Consider the following 19,517-nt stretch of genomic DNA (forward strand, 5'->3'; position numbering starts at 1 on the left):
CAGGATCCATATATAGGAACCATGACTATAATCTGGCTAATTGTGAACATTTGTGTCCATTCATCTAAATTACAGATCTTGCGCCACTTGCAAAACCCTACAAACACACCTATAAAAAAACGTGTAACAACTCTTTCTTTGTTTTTTTTTTACAAAAGTAGACTACTCTATTTTCAAGTTTTTTGCAATCAAAATCATCTAGAAACCCTAGGAATTCTAAAGGTACCACAATTTTTGAAATTCATTAAGAAATGGCTAAGTTGTGCCATTGCAAACTTGCCGTTACACGTTTTTCGGAGGCCTCGTATTCGGAGTGTTAATAAAAAAAAATCTACACATTTTCGTCACTGACAGCATTGTCATTGTCAATTGACATGTTTTGCCTTGACAATCACTGTCAAAAGAGTGACCAAAGCAGGATTGTCAATATCACCGTGTATTGTCGAGATTTTGCAGCATTGCTACCAACTACGATACTTTTAAATTTGCCGTTAAATGCTTGTTTGATGAACAACTTGCGAGTTTTATGTCTGTTTGTCTGTGCTCGTACGATGCATAAATGATACGTCGTATAATGGTAAAAAATTTGCGTTACATCCATGATGAAACTTAAACATTATGCGATGAAATTCATTATTATATGAGGCTGCAAACACGTGTGCCATTCTGGATGCTTATCAAACTAGATGGCAGAAATAGCACAAAATCTGTTTATAAAGCTGTGGCTACCAAAAGAGAAAGTCGATGAAGAGAATTGATCAAAGTCGCTTACACCCCTTTCCTTCTTACCCCTTATATGCGATTTGGATCTGTAGTACTTTACGATTCTACCTGCACATGGATATACAACTTGTGGTTGTCTGGGATTCCAAAGTAACAAATTTGGTTTTATGTATGAGGGTTCTGTAGACCATGATTCAGACTTGTAGATTGCTATTAATTAAAACTTGCAACGTTTTATGACAGCATACTTTTTTTTTCTGGATGCGTCCAGTAGATTTAGAATTTGTCTGTGTTCAAATTACCGCTCGAAATTGTTTATAGGAGTTTTTGGAATGTCCTTCCGTGTGGCCGTGTCAGCGGCGCTGGTGGTGAGTGGTAAACGTGATTGCCTCTCACCCCCATCAGGCCTGGGTTCAATCCCAGTCGGCGCCGCCGGGATGTTCTGAGGCATAACATCTCTGATCACGCCTTCCTTCGGAAGGGAAGTAAAGCCGTGGGTCGATAGGTGGGAGCTGCCTCCCTGGCGTCGGTAGCATTGGTGCTCCAAGATCGACGGAAAACAAATCAAGGGAAAAAGTAAGAGGTTGTATCAAAGACACGACTGTAGATTTGACGTAAGATTACGAAAGGTAGTTTTGATGTCACAGCAAAAGTATAGTAAATATTAAATTGATTTCTTAACTCATCAGTGAAAAAGTTCGATAGGATGAAATTCGGAAGCAATTTGAGAGTAGTTCTGTTTGAGGTGCTCTGTCAGTGTGCATGTAGTACAAGCCAATCCTGGACGATATGTGTTGGATACAAGCTCTTACTTGAACTCTTTAGTTAACTCTTTCATTAGTCATTTGTGGTCCTGGAAAGGACCGATGGGTTGAAAGCTTAGAAGCCAGTTTAGAACAATGCTGTGGAATTTTCCCTCGATGTTCTTGGAGATGATATCGGTACTGATACGTTGTACCTGGATCCATCGGTGAACAGTTTGGTGAATGCCGATGGTATTGTAGTCCTCAATTGATGTTGCTGGTAAAGGTGGAAGCAGTGTTTATTCGTTGCATACAGTAGATTGAGATTCTATCAAATGATTGAAAGAACATTTATATACTAGTGTTTTCGTCATTTTGTGAACTATTACGGTATCGGTGTGTTCAACACGGATGAGGCTGGTGAGCGGTATGTTGTTTGGAACGAGGGTGACACGCAACTACTACTAGCTGGGCTTCTTCCTCCTTCTTCGGTGAATGGACGGTCATGTGGGTTGCAGCTCGCTGCTTGCCGGCAGGGTTTCGTTGTGTCCTGGGGAACAATGTTCAACGCCACGCGCCGAAAGCACTGCTGCTGCTGCTGATGATGGTACAATTCCAAAAAAAAAAAACAAAATCGAACGCATTACGAAAAGTGGTTAGGTTTTGACCACATATAACTCTGTCAATAGCGGATGGATTTTAATTCTAAACAAGCCAATCGATTGGTAATTTTTCTACAAATCTGCTAAAATGAACACTTTATCAATTGTCAATAGGTCACTATTGAAAATTACACAAATGTCCAACTGTTGCAATGGTGATCAAAACTATCACCGATTGCCTGCAAAAAGTGCTTTCCCCAACACACATTTCAAAATCGAATTCCCTCAGACCGAAGGGGGGAAAGCACTTTTTGCAGGCAATCGGTGATAGTTTTGATCACCATTGCAGCAGTTGGACATTTGTGTAATTTTCAATAGTGACCTATTGAAAATTGATAAAGTGTTCATTTTAGCAGATTTGTAGAAAAATTACCAATCGATTAGCTTGTTTAGAATTAAAATCCATCCGCTATTGACAGAGTTATATGTGGTCAAAACCTAACCACTTTTCGTAATGCGTTCGATTTTGTTTTTTTTTTAATTGTACCCCCAATATGTTGCCGAAAGACGTAATCCTGCGTCAAAAACGAGTGACCGTGTCATTTTGCCGAAGAACATTTCGCCGAAGGGGTCATTTCGCCGAATTTTACAACTCCAAAGAATTACGTATGTTTAAAAGAAAGAAGTATTCCTATAAATATTGATTATTTAGAAAATAACAAAATCAGTACAACTCGAAAGAACTGCTCATTAAGCATTACATTTGTATAGCTTGCCAGGTTGAAAAATTTAAACCTTCTTAATCTTTTTTTAAGATGGATTTCAAAATTTATTGAGCTTTGAAAAAAGTAAGAGGTTGTATCCAGGACACGACCGTAGATTTGACGTAGGATTGCGAAAGGTAGTTTTGATGTCACAGCAAAAGTATAGTAAATATAAAATTGATTTCTTAACTTGATATCAGTGAAAAAGTTCAATATGTTGACATTTGGAAGCAATTGGAGAGTTCTGTTTTGGAGGTCCTCTGTCGGTGTCGATCCTGGACGATATGTCTTGGATACAAGCTCTTACTTAAGCTCTTTAGTTTGACAGTGAGCTTGCATAAGGGATGTATGCTCACTGTCGAGTTAACTCTTTCATTAGTCATTTGTGGTCCTGAAAAGGACCGATGGGTTGGAAGCTTGGAAGCCAGTTTAGAACAATGCGGTGGAATTATTTCCTCGATAGCGGTGCTCATGCATTGCACCTGAATCGATTGGTAAACATTTTGGTGAAGGGCGTTGGCATAGTAGCACCGACAAACCGACATGAAACTAAAACTTAACTCTAGACCGAGAATCCATAACGGCCGATTCAAATGTGCAGCGATCCCATCTTTTAAAACCATAGAAATGTTGTATCTAGATAAACATAATTTGTCCGAAATAGATCATACATGTTGTTCGCGTGTTCGTGGCTAGGATAAATATTTTCCGCGAACACGGCGGCAGATGTCAGTTTTGTGCTTTGATAAGAAATTTCTTTGTAATTTGTATGATCATTCATGTCGGTTTTTCGGTGATAGTAGTCCTCAATTGATGTTCTTGGCGAATTAATATGTTAAAAACAATGTAATTCTTTGTTTCAAAGGGATATAGTCAAACGATCTACCTTGTCTTGAAGATCCTTCTCCAGCATCCCAACCAGTAGATAAAGCAATGTTGTCTCTAGCCGTTCTGCGCTTGTATTGTGTAGCCAAATGCTGCGACATGGCTATATCGATAAACTCGCAAACAATTTCTCAAATATCACTTACTTCGCACTACAATTGCAGAAATTTGAAGAGATTGAACTGCCCATTTATTTTGGTATTAGGAAATTAAATCTGTGTTTGGAAAACACATCAATCACAGAATCTGAGCATACCGGACGGCACCTACATTTATGCTTTTTGATGCAAATTTTAAACCCATCTTATTAAGAAAATTCGGGAAGAATTTTATTGCATCAAAGAGACAATCGATGATAATTTTAACGAAATAGAGAGTCGATGAAGGAAATCGATCAATGTAGATAGGTCTATTTGAAAGTTAACGCGAGAAGTGTCCAAATAATACTCTTTAACAAATTTATGGTGTTCCTTAAAAGGACCGTTTTGCCGTGATGGTTGAGTAATGCTGATCTAGTAAGCTGTATGTTGTTTGGAACGATGACGCGCTTGGCATAGATGGCCCATAGCGGCTAACGACGAGCAACTGAAATCCTATCAGTAGCGGTGCAACTTCTTCCTCCTTCTTCGGCGAATGAACCGCTCAGTGGGCTGCAGCTCACACTTGCGGGCAGCTTTTCGTCGTGTATTGGAGAACAATCTTCAACGCCACGTGCCGAGACCACTGGACACCACCACTCACCACACGCGGTGATTGAATAAACACCGTTCGGTGCGACCGGAGCGAATTCGATTTTTAAATCTGTGTTAGGGAAAGCGCTTTTCGCAGTCAATTGGTAATAATTTTCATTATTATAGAAACAGTTGTACATTCGTGCAATTTTCAATAGTGACCTTTTAAAAATTGATAGAGTGTTCATTTCAGCAGATTCGTAGATAGCAATCCAATTGACTGGCTTGTTTAGAATTAATCCGCTATTGGCAGAGTTATAAGTGGTCAAATCCTGACCACTTTTTGTAATGCGGTCGATTTTAGTATTTGAAATTGCACCCCCAATATGTTGCCGAAAGACGTAATCCTACGTCAAAAGCAGTGGCGTCACGTGAGAAAATTCACTAGTTGTGCATCTATTTTATTTATATTTTGTCTGTAAGAGTAGAAGCCAATTTTGATGCATAATAAAAAAATGGGATACAAATCTTTCGACGGGGGTACCTGTATAAAAAATAAACGAAATGATAATGGGAAACAGTTCTGCTACCAGTTTTGCTTACTCTTGCATAGAAACATTGATTTTCTTTTTAAGTCTCATGTTTATGATATTTGTCATCGTTACTCACCGTTTCCTAAGCAGTAGCGTAGAGTTGATGCCAATTGCGATTTCCTCGAAATGCTCCACATCCCGCGCAATTTCCTCGAGCATGACACAACCAACAATTTCCACTCGTCCATTTTCGGCAAAGTTCCGCGTTATGATTTTACCATTTCTTTAACATGTCGTTTTCAAGTTGTCCAACTTTGATCGTGGGACGTCCATTCTCGCAATAAGCATTTATTCCTCCATGGATCTTCTGGCAAACGGTCTTTTCAGGAGGTCATCAATAATATCCTGTTCCATGATTCCTATTTAATTTTGCACTATGCTATGAACAATATTCCATCAATGCGCTGAGGCTACTGAATGAAATGCAGACATGGCAGTGAGAAAATTTAAAAATTTAAAAATTCGATGTGTGCGTGTAGGTAGGTATACAACGAATGATGGCTCTCCAAGATTCAATCAATTCAGAGAGAAACTCAAATGCGACGTTGCCTATACGTGCCAATTTATTCTCTTCTCTTTAAACTGTGCAAAGATAGAAGTGCACAAAATAAACACTAACACAGCGGCAATTATGCTTACGGGACTTCAATACATATACAACTGATCTGGTTGTAAATACGAGCGTTTCTGGTGTTAAGGTGTATTCAAATCTAAGCGTACATTAGCGGAGCGGAGCAAAATTTGCATTGGAATGAGAAAGACAACTAGTACTTTCCTCCCTCTCGTACCTTCGCAAAATCTCTCTCCGCGCGTGAAATATCGCTCAGATCTGAATAGATCAGTGCACGGTCCCTAACCTCACTTTTTGCTTCCTATCATTTTGTCTGTGAGTAAAAGAGATGGCAACGAATGGGAGCCAAAACAAACCACCCAAAACTGTCAAAATTTACGGGAGAGGGAAGAGTGCGGCAAATCTTCGTGCACTGATCTATACAGCTTAAGTGCTCAGACTGGGAGAACTAAGCATGCCGTGGCTTTGGTAGAACGAAGGCATATTGTGTCGCTCATTCGCCATAGAAGCCCAAAAAGAGTGTTGTCTGCACGTGGTAAAATCCCAGTGAAAACGTGAAAACAAGATCGCCATGCCTCGCTTCTGTTTTACGTACATTTCTTTCAGTGGTGGGTAAAACGGAGGTTGAGCAGCGATGTGGTAAACAATTCAGCTACTATCCAGTGGATAATTCAGTTACGATCCATATGAAACCAATAAATAGGGCGGACAAAAATGGTTTTAATTGAGTATTAAATTTTTGCCTCTTAATTTTTATGAAATATAAATTTTACTTTTTGAAAATTCGAGACTGTGCAATGCACGAGGTGCACATATGGACGAGACGCCACTGGTCAAAAGTTAAAATCGTAGAAAATGGCTCGCTTTTCTATGAAATGACCCATTCGGTGAAACGTCCCAAGGCCAAAAGACCCGCTCCCGTGGTTAATACCTACCTTCATCTACAATTCAATTCAAATTATGTACAATTTATAATTGTTTTATAAATTTTCAAAACTACGCAGAATTCGGCCTTAGGTGCGCAGAATTATGGCACTTTACGGTACTTACTTCCGAAATTCTCTGAGATTTCTCTTCATATAATTCTTGGATTCATCTTATGATTTTCTTCAAATTCTTCACAATTCTTCTGAGTGATCGTTGAAGTTTATTTCTATATTTTTATTTAGAACTCATTCGATTCAGCTCCAAAAACGCCGTAAAAATTTCTGCTCCCAACCATTTCAGAGTTCTCCTCTAAATTCTGCTCAAAATTTCCCTTAGAGTTATTCTTATAGCTTTCACGTAAATTTCTCTCAATCATCCTCAGCATTCCCTAGGAACTCCCCTCATCCCCTTTGCATTATCCTGAGAACCAGACATTTCTTCTCGGAATTATTTTGGATCTATTTTCAGATTTAATTTCAAGAGCCACATGTGAAAAAGGCATACAAGCATTTTGTAAACAAACCTTTGTAGGCCCTTTCCTCGTCAACCGAAGGTAAGGGGAATGATGTTGATGGTTTGCATGGATGTCGAGAAAAAGGCCTACAAAGGTTTGTTTACAAAAAGCTTATATGCCCTTTCCACATGTTGTTCTTGAATTTAGAATTATCTGAAGTGATCCTCAGAATGCAATAACATTGGAATTTTCTTGATACTCTCCTCAGCATTCGTTTGAAGTTTTCCTTAGAATGATTTTAGAATAGTCCTCAGATTTCCCTTGGAATTCTTCGATTCCTTGAAATGTTCCTCAGATTTTTTTTTGAAGCTATTCTCAACATTTGATTTCCTTTCGGTTGGGGCTCACCTCAGAACCCCATTTAAATTCTCTTAAAAAATCCATTGGAATTCACCTCTTTTCTCTCTTCAATACATATTTGAATTCTTCCTTAGAGTTGAATCTGGATCGTCATGAAAGGTTCCTCTACTTACTTCTTCTTTGCCTGTATTACGTCCCTACTGGGACTATTGGCTGGCCCTCAAACTAGTCTTCTTCGAGCATTTCTACAGTTTCTAAGCCAGTACCATTTTTGCATTGGTATAATTGTGTAACAGCTGTGTGGCCAGGGAAATCGAGAAATTCTCCTCAAATTATCTAAAAATCACGTGGAATTTATCTCGAAATTTCTTTGTAGTTCTGGTCAGAAGTCCGTTGAAATTGTCCCTAAAAATGATCTAGGAATTCTTTTCAGATATCCCTTAGCAACACTTAAAGTTTTACCGAGGTTTTAAAGCTTTCTTAATATCAAATCATGTTCCACAAGACGGTGGTAAAACCAAGTCTGTTAGTTGGGTTGGCGGTATCCCAAGGAATCTTAAAAAAATCCTCATCAATATTTCCAGTGACAGAATTCTGCAAATGTATAGAAGTCCAGGACCTACACCATTCCAGACATCATTATCCTATTTTGTTCCTCACCCATTGTTTCTCCTAAATTTCAATTAAGTTGGTGAACAACACAAGATAATATTGATAAATATATAACGTCCACAATGAGTCGCGAGTTACACATTACATTATTTGTTTGCTTTACATTTCAATGTATCTATTTGTAAAAACAGCCAGCTTATCAAAAATCTTGCCGAACACCAGGCCTGTCTTTTTGTCTGGAGTTGGCAAACATCTAGAAAAGCCTGATAAATCTGATATAATGGCATCCTTGGTGGCAATATCGCTGATCTTCAGATAAGAACTCCAGAGTACATTGGACAGACTTCTTCATCTGGAAAAAAAAGATCCATTCAATCATTACTTGGCAACCTGACATGGAGACAAATAACTCCAATCTAAATCAATCACCTGCTATTTTTGACGTAGGACTACGTCTGTGATTTCTATATGGGGGTACACTTTGTGAAAACCGAAAATAGAACATGTATCAAAATTATGAAAGATTTTGAACGCTAATAACTCAGCTGCCGGTGGACCAAATTCAATAATTTTATCACCAATCGATCAGATATATTTCTACGCATCTGTTAAATTTAAAAATTCATCATTTTTCAAAATGTCACTATTGAAAATTGCACGAATGTGCAACTGTTGCTTTGAAAACCGATTGCCTGTGAAAAGCGATTTCCCTAACACAGATTTCAATGTTGAATTCCATCTGATCTCACCAAACGGTGTTTATTTAATCATCGCGTGGTGGGTGGTGGTGTTCTCCAGTAAACAACGAAAGGCTGTCTGGAAGCAGCGAGCTGCAGCGCACATGAGCATCCAAAGAAAGAAGAAGAAGCCGCACCGTTATTGATCGGAATCATTAGCTCTTCGTGAGTTGCTGTGGGCCACTATGTCAAGCGCGTCATACTAAAGAGTATAAACAGAGAGATCTCCGCTCAAATTCCTATTCCTACAGAAAACACAAGCTTCTGCTGCAGTTAACAAATAAGATTTATTATATAAGCCCACGTAGTTCTACGTCACCAGTGCGGACCACCCTATAGGGCTGTCCCTTGTAGTTTTTTAGAGGGGTATATGACCTCGCCGCCCCGAGCGGGGTTTGTGCTGTGTAGATCAGTCCCTAAAACTCATAACGATATTTCGGCACAAATAACTTCAACATGTTTCATTCCTTGTTAAGCTTTGTCTACATCAAACCCATCTCCGTCCCTTCACCCCTACTCACCTACGCCCTCGACGGAGCATTGCCGCACGCCGCCAGCTGACGCTTCTCCGCATACTCCACCGGGTGGCTCTTCTTGACGTGTGTGTACAGATTGGCATTTGAATTCATGGTCGCACCGCAAAACTCGCACGCATACAGCACCTCACCGGTGTGGATGGTCCGGTGCTCCTTCAAATTGACCGCCCGCTTGAAGCGCTTCCCGCAGAACTCGCACTCGAACTTTTCCTCCACGTGCACGGCCCGCTTGTGACTCCACAGTGCTCTCGAGTTCGGGTAGTTTTGCTGGCAGATGTCGCACACGTGCGTCTGTTCCGTTTCGTAGTGCGTGTACCGGATGTGCTTCTGCAGGCACCGTTCCCCTTTGAGCCACTTGTGGCAAATGTGACACTCGAGCATCGGATGCACCTCGATGCCCATGTGTTCCTTCACGTGCCGCTCGAAGCAAGTCTTGTTCAGGAATTCCTTCCCACAGCTATCGCAGATCATCCTCCGGTCCTTATCGGAATGCATATTGGACAGATGGGTGCTCAGTGCCATCTTGCTGGCCAGCATACGGTCACACTGCGGACACTGGACCTTCTCGTGGGCCACCATATGCGCTCGGAGTTGGTAGTTTTTGGCGAAGGACTGCTTGCAGCGATCGCACTTGAAAGGACGATCTTCCTCTCGTCCGTGCTGTTTCACCTGGTGCATCGCTAGGTACACCTTGTTTTTGTAGTTCTTGTTGCAAATCTCGCATCGGTAGGCCGACGGGTCGGTATGGAGCTTCATGTGCTCGACCATGAGACACCGCTTGAAGATCTTCTTGTTGCAGCACACTACGAATCCGGAGCGATCGTGGTTCTCGCGGAAGTGCGAATCCAGGGAGGAAAAATTCTCCAAATGATCTCCGCAAAGGTCGCAAACCATGCGGTAGAACTCCGATACCAACTGCTCGTCCTTCTCGTGTTCTTCCTTGGTCTTTACGTTATACTTCCTTGCCTGCCGTTTCGGGTTCGGTTTCTCTCCGTCTGCATCTGCGTCCGATGAAGTCGATCGGTCCTTTTTCCTTGAGGAAGCCGTCTTTCGCTTCTTCCGCGTGCGCTTCCGTGGAGGATCGTACAGGTCTGCGTACACTTCCAGGTTGTCGATGTTCTCTTCCCCGTCTTCAGCTGGCGGTGGCAACGGTGATTCATCTTTTGGTTTGATCGATTCGTCCGGTTCGGGAAATTCTAACGACGGTTCCACCTTGATTTCCTCTACTGGCAGTGGTTGGGATTTTCTGGTCAGCCGAGAAATCAGTTGGCCCTGGTTTGAGCGAACATTTTCCGAGTACCGGTAGAACTCGTTTATAAGCGTTGCGCAAGTTTGGCAAACGCCTGAGGGCAGTTTTTCCACGATTTCGATCTGGAAGTGAGAAGTGTGTGAGTGAGAGTGTTGATTTTTTTTTAGGGAATGCTTTGAGATTTGATTTTGAATTCCTAGTAACGGTCATGGCAGTGGAGAACATAGTTATGATCATGATTGAAGGAAACGGATATGAACACGAAATTATTTGAATGATTTAGATGATGACGTCTTTGTCGAAGGTTTGCGGTACCATTTCTGCGTAGCATTGTGACGTAATGTCCTTGGAAATGTACCACTAAACTGCCAGAAGTAAATGGACCGTTTCAAAATCGATCAAATTACTTTTTGCAGCCAACGATTTATTTCCAGATAGAATTTTTCTAGGCCCAATACTAGCGACACTTAGTAGGCCGCCATTAGGGACATTAACACTATTTAGAAGCTTCAGATCCTCGCAAATACAAATCTAAATCATCATGGTAGAAAGTTAATTTTGAAATACCGAAATGACTAGAGAAGTGCCAACATGTTTTAGGTCATGTGAAAAAAAACCTGTGGGTCGCAGCCCGTAGATTGATAAACAGTAGTTTTGTCTAAAATTCGGAGCATGTAACTTCGAAATTTTTCACCGATTTATATATCAATGTATGTAGCAGAACTTACACTGCATGTCGGTCCCATAATAGTTTTTGTACAAAACTGAGTTTTTCAATGCAAATGGTACCTAATTACCCATATTTTTATAATACTGGATGAACTCAATAATTTTGTTCTGAAAAAAAGTTTGGAAAGACAGCCAAATTGGTTGTCTCGTCACAGAAGAAGCAATCAGTACGAATCAAAATTAAAATGCGATTTGCTCGGCTTGCTGATTTTCGCCATGGGACGGACATGCGAAGAGTGGAAGTACAGCTCTTAAATTATTTGAATAAATGTTTACGCCAGTGCTTCGGAATCAATTAGTTAAACAGAGCAAGCCTTTAGCAAAAGAAAGACTGCTCTTTGCGATGCATAATTTCCATCAGTTATCGGCATTTTTTAGGATTAAATTACTCAGCAATTGTACAAATTGTCTTTCCTGCTCCAATCCAGATGTAATTTCCCTGGCCTTATGGAAAATGTGGACTTTGGAAAAACACAATTTTCATGGTATTAATTCCTTTAAATTCTACTGGTCATGAAATTCTCCCTAATTTTATAAGAAAGTTCCCTTGAAACTCTTCTCGTAATTAGCCGTTCCCGTACCGTAATTAGGCGATCCTTAAAACTCTTCTAAAAATTTCCGTTGGATCCTACTCGATTGCTGAACACCTACAGCTTCTCGGAACCTGGTCAACTTCTGGGCTGTCCGAGACTTTAGTAGGCATATCGGCCACAATTTGATTAGTTGACCAGTAATTCGAGTATCTTTCGGACAAAATTACCCTTCCAACGATTACTGATTTTCGCTACTTTATGCAGAACTACTTGTGCTCGGGTATCAATACAGAAGCTTTAACTTTAAAGCAACACATCCTGAAGTAATTGGACGATGTTAGCTTGCATAAAAACTCAGCGAGCGCCACACATTCGGCTTCGATACTGCTTAGTGCAAAGGTTTGCTTACGAGAGCCGCGAAAATTTGGTCCTCCACCGAACGTGAACCCGTATTCGGAAATTGACTTTCGGCTGTCTGCATCCACGCAAACCTTTCGGATGAACCCGTCCTAAAATCCCTCTAGAAATCATGATTTGTAAGGTCCTTGTCTTGCCTTAAACATCTTCTGATGAGTTCACAGTGGCTCTTTCAAGTTTCTTCTTCTTTACGGCTATTACGTCCGCTCTGGAACTTTGCGCCTGCCTATCCTCAATCAAGTATTCTTTGAGCACTTCCATAGTTGTAAACATTGTGACATCTGATAGAAGATAAGTGCAAATGCTTGACAAAATAATTAATGAAAATATTTCTAAACCTGTACCATTTTTGCATTCATTGCTACCTAGTTTAAATGGTTCAAAATCAGCTAAATCACCATTGATTACTAATAAAGGTATGTTGGTGGTTCTCAATTTCCAAGCCAAGTTCAGTTCCAACTTACCGAGAAATGGAACACCTTCTCCATTCGATCCCTCAGCTCCGGGTTTTCGACTGTGACAACATTTTCGGCAAACGGATCCAAACAGAGCCGGCACTCTTCCGGTATATCTTCCATCTTGGCTGACCCGGATGGTTCTGCACCGGGGGTAGAAATTTCGTCCATTTCCCACAATTGTGGGATTCGTTTACAAAAAATCTATACGGTATCAACTACTGTAGGGATATAAATAAGATGTAAACAAAGCTGTTATGCTGTCACAATCAAAATTAAACTGTACTTTTATATTTCGAGTGGAAGTATACTGCCTATAATCGCATATCAGTCCCATATATGGGGAAAGTAGGCATTGAGGAAATGTCAGTCAAACTCTAATAAAAAATTACCATAAACGAACGATAACCCAAATGATTGAACTATTCCACAAATTGTTTGGATCATACCCAGAACACGTCGTCTAGCAAATTAACCATAGCATTTTTATTAGGGAAGTTACGAAGTGCAATTCTCATGTAAATATTTGAAAAAATCATAGTAAATTTATTGATATTTTTTTCAAGTTAAAATCTGTCCCAATGAAGCATGCATGTTTTGCTATAGGTATCTGTGAAAAATATATGGCAATTCGAAAAGCAGAACATGAACGTGAACTATGGACGATTGAATTTCAGGATGGGATTGATATGCGATTACTTTGCTTGATGGGACAAACTGACTTGATGTCGTTTTCATATTTTTCATGATCAAAATCCATTGTTTTATCACATAAAATGAAAGTAGATGCCAATTGATAGTGGATAGTGTTGTTATCTCAAAATTGACGAAAATCCATATGGGACTGATATACGATTATAGGAAGTATACGCCATTAACACCAAAATAGCAAGTTTTGAAATAACCGTGTACTTGTCACTTCTGTCAAAAACTGTCAATATTCTCTCATAACTTTTCAAAAGGTCCTTAGTAGCAAATGTAAACAAGTCACGATTATTTTTTCGAAGGGACGTATCAACTGTTGTAAACAATGAATTTGATCGTCGGTTTGGCGTAACCGATAGATCGCCCACGCATACTAATACCATAGAGGTAACTCTAAGACCAGAAGGTCCGGAAGAAACGTGCTCAACTTTCTGGCTCAGCTCTGGTACTCTCTTCGGTCCCAAACTAATCGATGCACCCCTCAAAACATAGGGAAATTCACGAACCTCTCATTTTATCTGTAAAACTTTCATAGCGAATCAAAACTAACATAGTGTAGGTCTAGAATTTCGACTAGAATGGGATACGTTAATCGATTTGCTTGGGACCAATTGGCGATCTAACGATAGCGCTCGTGGCGAATAGGAGAAATAGAAGAATGATTTTTTTTTTTTCCTTTGGTTTGTTTTTTCCGTCGATCTTGTTTTCCGTGCTGAGCACCAATGCTACCGACGTGCCAGGAAGGCAGCTCCCACACCTGGACCCTACCTAACGACCCATCAACTCATGAACCGGGGACCAACGGCTTTTCTTCCCATCCGAAGGAAGGCGTGATCAGAGATGTTATGCCTCAGAACATCCCGGCGGTGCCGACTGGGATTGAAACCAGGCCTGCTGGGGTGAGAGGTAATCACGCTTACCACTACACCACCGGCGCCGTTGCTAGAAGAATGATGATGGTCTCAAAATTTTGCACGTTGTGGTATAGGAAAGAAATCTTGAAAAGCTTTTATTATCCGAAAAAAAGTAGAAGGGTCTGTGCCTATGGGCACGAATGGGAGCTTGACGTAGGACTGCTAGGGCACGGAACAAATGTGAAGAAAATTTAGTTCTTTTAATTGATCGTTCACATATTCTCTATATTCTCTATATTCAATCTCAGTCGGCATGTTCTGAGGCATAACATCTCTGATCGCGCCTTCCTTCTGAAGGGAAGCAAAGCCGTTGGTCTCCGGCTCATGAATTGATGGATCGATAGGTAGGGTCCAGGTGTGGGAGCTGCCTCCCTGGCGTCGGTACACTGAACGAATTTGACATATTCCTGTTATGTGGAAGTCTAATAAATTTGCGCTATAAGATAATCCATTGAAAATGATATGATTGAAAATGTGTCAGGTAAATTCTATATGAATATCTGATACATTTACAATGCTGATAATTTGGTAACTTTTATATGATCGTCATATGATAAATGAAAATCGATCAAATTATAATAATTAACTGAAATGGATTTGAAACCCATAAGCATACCCGCATAAGCGTGAACCATAAATTGACCTTACCGATAATGGTTATAAATTGTTTATAATCCCTGCTAAACTTCAACTGAAATGGTTATGGAACTTTACATGAACGTTTAATGATAAAGTTTTAACCTTAAGTATTATAGTTTTTTGGAAGTGGACCTTACAAATAATGGGTTGTTAAGAACCATTACCATTCAAAATTCTTGTTTTCTCCATACATTTTCGGAAAGAAAACTATACTAAAACCTTTTAACTTATGGTTTGAGAACATTAATGGTAATGGTTATGGTAACCAGTAAGGTCCATGAATGGTTTTGTAACATCGATCAACTTTATGTGGAATATATCGCGAATTGGTTGCCTGTAAATTACTGATTACCAATTCACGATATATTTCACGTAAAGTTGAGCGATAATACAAAACCATTAATAGACCTTACTGACTACCATAACCATAACCATTAATGTTCTCAAACCATAAGTAAAAACGTTCTAATATAGTTCTCTTTCCAAAAATGTATGGAGAAAACAAGAATTTTGAATGGTAATGGTTCTTAACAACCCATTATTTGTAAGGTCCACTTCCAAAAAACTATAATACTTAAGGTTAAAACTTTATCATTAAACGTTCATGTAAAGTTCCATAACCATTTCAGTTGAAGTTTAGCAGGGATTATAAACAATTTATAACCATTATCGGTAAGGTCATGTGATGGTTCGCGTTTATGCGGGTAAGCTATACTTTTCACCACAATATAATATATGTGTCATAAATCAATCGAAGTAAAGTTTATGTGAAAATAACATGAAATTTACTCCTTCTTTTGACACATATATTTAATCGATTTCTAAAAATAAATTCGAAAAATAAACATCAGGCAGTGGGAGCTTTCACAGTTGTGCCTTTTTTATTGTAGCTGATTTGGGATTCGATCAAGATCTGTTGAGGTGTGATGCTTTCGGTGTCTGTGCTCGATTCCACTGGGCCACGGCTGACTTCAAGATTGAGCTCGTTCAAATAGCATGAAGTAAGAACAGCTCTCCCGACATGGAATGTAGTGCAACTTTATGCTCGTTTTGCTAGAGTGAAGACAAATAGCACTGACAAATTTATGTTCCGTATCGGTGGTGTGGTTTGTTCAAATCTTTCTTAATGCACCTGTGTGCAATAAATCAACGACTAAATTATATGATTTGATAGAACTGGCTCATGAAGTTCGAATACTACTTAGTAAATATTACAGTAGAATCATTTTTTTTTTTCAATCTCAATACATTTTTTTCTGGAACCAATTATCATATGAAACAATAACAAACAAAGATTATTCAATACAGTATCATTGTTGTTAGTAGTATTTAGTTCAACTAATCATTTTAATTAGTGTACGTTAACATCGTTGAAAATTGTTTCAATAATTTATAAAGAACAATCATGTAAGATGTATTTTATTGGGAGCGATATTCATCCCAGAAAAAACATGCAAAAACAAATGCTTGCTGTTGGATTTCTTAAAAGGCATTTCTATATGACTATTTAAGGTGATACTCTAAGGAAGCCTTAGCGTGAATCTTCAAAGGCACAAATGTCAGCTTCGACAAAACATACAAATTTGAAATTGCTACTCTCTGTTTGTAGTAGCACAGCAAACAAGGAGTAGTAATTTCAAATTTGTATGTTTTGTGGAAGCTGACATTTGTGCCTTTAAAGTTTCACGCTAAGGCTTCCTTAGAGTATCACCTTAATGATTGGGATAGATCTGTTTACAATCTTTAAACGTCAAAAATCAAAGCAAGCTATTACAATGAGATATACATGTTTTCCTATACTGCAAAGTTAAATGACAGTCCAATAGTTTCTACATGTCTATTTACACGCGACATATCAACAAACGTCAAAAATCAGTAAAAGCAACTCCAATAAAATATACATGATTATCTTATAAGATATATATTTTAGTGAGCAATATTGATCATGAAAACAGGTATATTTTACTGAATTTTCTCATAGTGCAAACTTATATGATTTTCCATTAGTTTCTAGATGTCTGTTCCCACCCATGACATATCAACAGTTTTTCACCATGAAATATATCAGACAATATTCATATACTTCTTACCTTCGCTAACCACGTTCGAAGCAAAGTATTATCAAGTACTAAGTATGTGAAATTACGATAGAAATCATTCCATATCGCAGTCATAGTTTTTAAGTGATAATCCAATGGAATCTATCAATCATCACATAGAATGAATAAATCTGCTGACATTGCTATGTTATAAGATGGATCCAATAAACGGTACATGTCGATTTGTTTCAGTGTAGCATTGGTGCTCAGCACGGAAAACAAGATCGACTGAAAACAAATCTCGCGTCACTTTTCAATAGGTCCTATCTACATTGATCGATTCTCTCTTTCGTAAATAACTCGGCTTCAAAAATGTTTCCTGTCGTCTTCGTCGAATTAGATGCTAGATTGTTGCTTATTCCATTGAACTGTGTGTAGAAAATATCCGGCCGTGGCGATTAAAAGTCGATCAAAATCAAGATCAAGAGCATTTTGTGCGGTCGTTGGGGTCGTGGTGCTGAATATGGGCAAACAGGCAGATAAATTCTATTCCTACTCTTTACTGTAATAAGCTTGGTGGCCCTGAGAAGGGCCATCTTGTTGCTAAAGGGCGATGATTTAACCTCCGAAACCGTACAGAGTGCGTCTGTCGCTTCAAAGCGTAGACGACACATCCGCCGCTTACGCTTGGCGTTTTCAGTGTAGGTGGCAGCATCACGGATCTCATTTTCCAAGAACACCTTCAGCACACCTCGTAGTGAGACACGTTTGACACCGCCACGGCGAGCCAGACGACTGCTTTTGCTGCTTCTGCTGTCTGCTCACCACGGCGTCCAAAGCGAAAGTGAGTTGAGGCTAGACAGCAGCGTTGTTTTATATCTTTTCAGGTTTAAACAGAATGATGTGCAACCAAGTGGTACTTGATTATGACGACTGCGTTTGGGAACAACAGTTTATTTCACGAAAACAGTGAACAAATTATCACTTTTTATTTGTACTTTGGATAATGCTTGACATTACCACTTTTTCAATAGTTTCTTGATGGAAATCATCAGTTGGAAGCATTGCGTAGACATATTTCTGATCGATTGGTGATAAAATTATTGAAACTGATCCAGGGGCAGCTGAGCTATTAATGTTCAAAATCTTTCATAATTTTGTTTCATGTTCCATTTTCGGTTTTCACAAAGTGTACCCCAGTATAGAAATTAAAGACGTAGTCTAGGGGAAGTACAACTTGATCTGAAGTAATATTTGGTGTAAAAATTGCTCAAATTAGTAATTATTATAGTTTTTAATATAAATATTAATGATATTAACTGTCAAACGGAAAGCTACAAAGTTAACTATTTTAACAGTGTAGCTATAACGAATACACTCAATCACGGTATACATAAACAATGTAATATACTCTCGGTTGTAAACATCAAGTTTGAATGTCGACTAATGACGTCATTGCTATCTTTCAATAGTTTGCAGGGGAATAACTCAAATTGTACAGTGTAAATACATTGCAGACACAGCAAATCGCTTCATTTTGTTCAGTAAAAGGATCTCCTAGGTTCTCAAAGGATAGGAATGACGTCACTATGCAAATGTAATTTACCGGAATATCTTACCGTATATAGCGTACACCGTGCACTCAATGACGTTTCACCGTTGTTGTTTATGTTTACTGATGCAGCTTTCTGTTTGTCATCATTTTTGCGTAATTCTTCGTTTTTGGCTTCGGCATTGGCCGTTCGTCCATTACAAAATCCGGCAGCAAATCTCACCAGGCTCATGGCGAATAAAGCGAAAACGGACACGGAACGTGTATACTGATATCATGTACTAAGGTACCAAGGAATGTCGAATTTAGGAGGACAAGGAGTGGATTTCGGTGGTGACGGCCAGCAAGATCAAGTCAGTGCCAACATTTCAAAGGGGCGTAATTGCTTTTGTAAACAATGACTTTAGCCGTCAATTTCTCGCGAATGAAATCTTACCTCTCCAAAATAACAATGCTAGCTGGTAGAGGAAACATTCCTCTACCTGCTAGTGTCATTATTTTTCATGAGTGAGCTTTTATTCGCGAAAAATCGACGGCTAAAGCCATTGTTTACAAATGCAATTACGCCCCTTTGAAATGTTGGCACTGAAGTGTTGTTTTCCACCGAGGATGCACGGAGGCTTAGGCGCGTCGATGTTTTTTTTTAATTTCGTGTTGGTAAAAGACAGGCTACAGTCATCCCACCCCAGGCCAGTGACAATCAAAGAACCAAATATTCAAATTTAAAAAAAAATATTAGAATAATAGTGAAGGGAATAACTTGCCTCTCGTGTGAAATCCATTTTTCGTTAAACGAATGTCAAATGTACACTTAAAACCAAAAATAGTCAAAAACAAAAAAAAAACAACTGTCAGACTAAGTATGACATTCACAAATATCACAAATATTAAGATATTTAATATTTCCATAATCGGTATTGATGCTTATACTTGGAGCTGGCCTTTCCCTAGGACGTAGTCCTACGTCAAAAAAAATATTAGTCATTTTTTAAAAGCTGCTACGGGGGAAGAAACCTCAAAAGCTACCGGATAGACGTAATTTTTTTTTCTTAGTTCTTTAGATTTAAACTCTTCTAACATTGCACAGCGGTCCAGAATGCAGATTTA

At 39.2% G+C, this 19,517-nt stretch overlaps 2 protein-coding genes across 2 annotated transcripts in view; both read right to left on the reverse strand.

The window, feature by feature from the left end:
* LOC135708448 (transcription factor grauzone-like) overlaps window positions 1–19,517 on the reverse strand; it is a 404,988-nt gene that overhangs the window by 375,872 nt on the left and 9,599 nt on the right. The window lies entirely within an intron of this gene.
* On the reverse strand, window positions 9,024–12,758 carry LOC135708392 (transcription factor grauzone-like). The gene is made up of 2 exons (XM_065230484.1): window positions 12,571–12,758; window positions 9,024–10,549 (listed from the first exon to the last, which is right to left on the reverse strand). Exons 1-2 carry the CDS (start codon window positions 12,730–12,732, stop codon window positions 9,164–9,166), a joined length of 1,548 nt encoding a protein of 515 aa, XP_065086556.1. The 5' UTR covers window positions 12,733–12,758; the 3' UTR covers window positions 9,024–9,163.

The sequence above is a fragment of the Ochlerotatus camptorhynchus genome, unplaced genomic scaffold (assembly GCF_037179485.1).
Source record: "Ochlerotatus camptorhynchus isolate MF236.1 unplaced genomic scaffold, CSIRO-AGI_Acam_v1.1 ptg000330l, whole genome shotgun sequence".
Classification (NCBI taxonomy): domain Eukaryota; kingdom Metazoa; phylum Arthropoda; class Insecta; order Diptera; family Culicidae; genus Ochlerotatus; species Ochlerotatus camptorhynchus.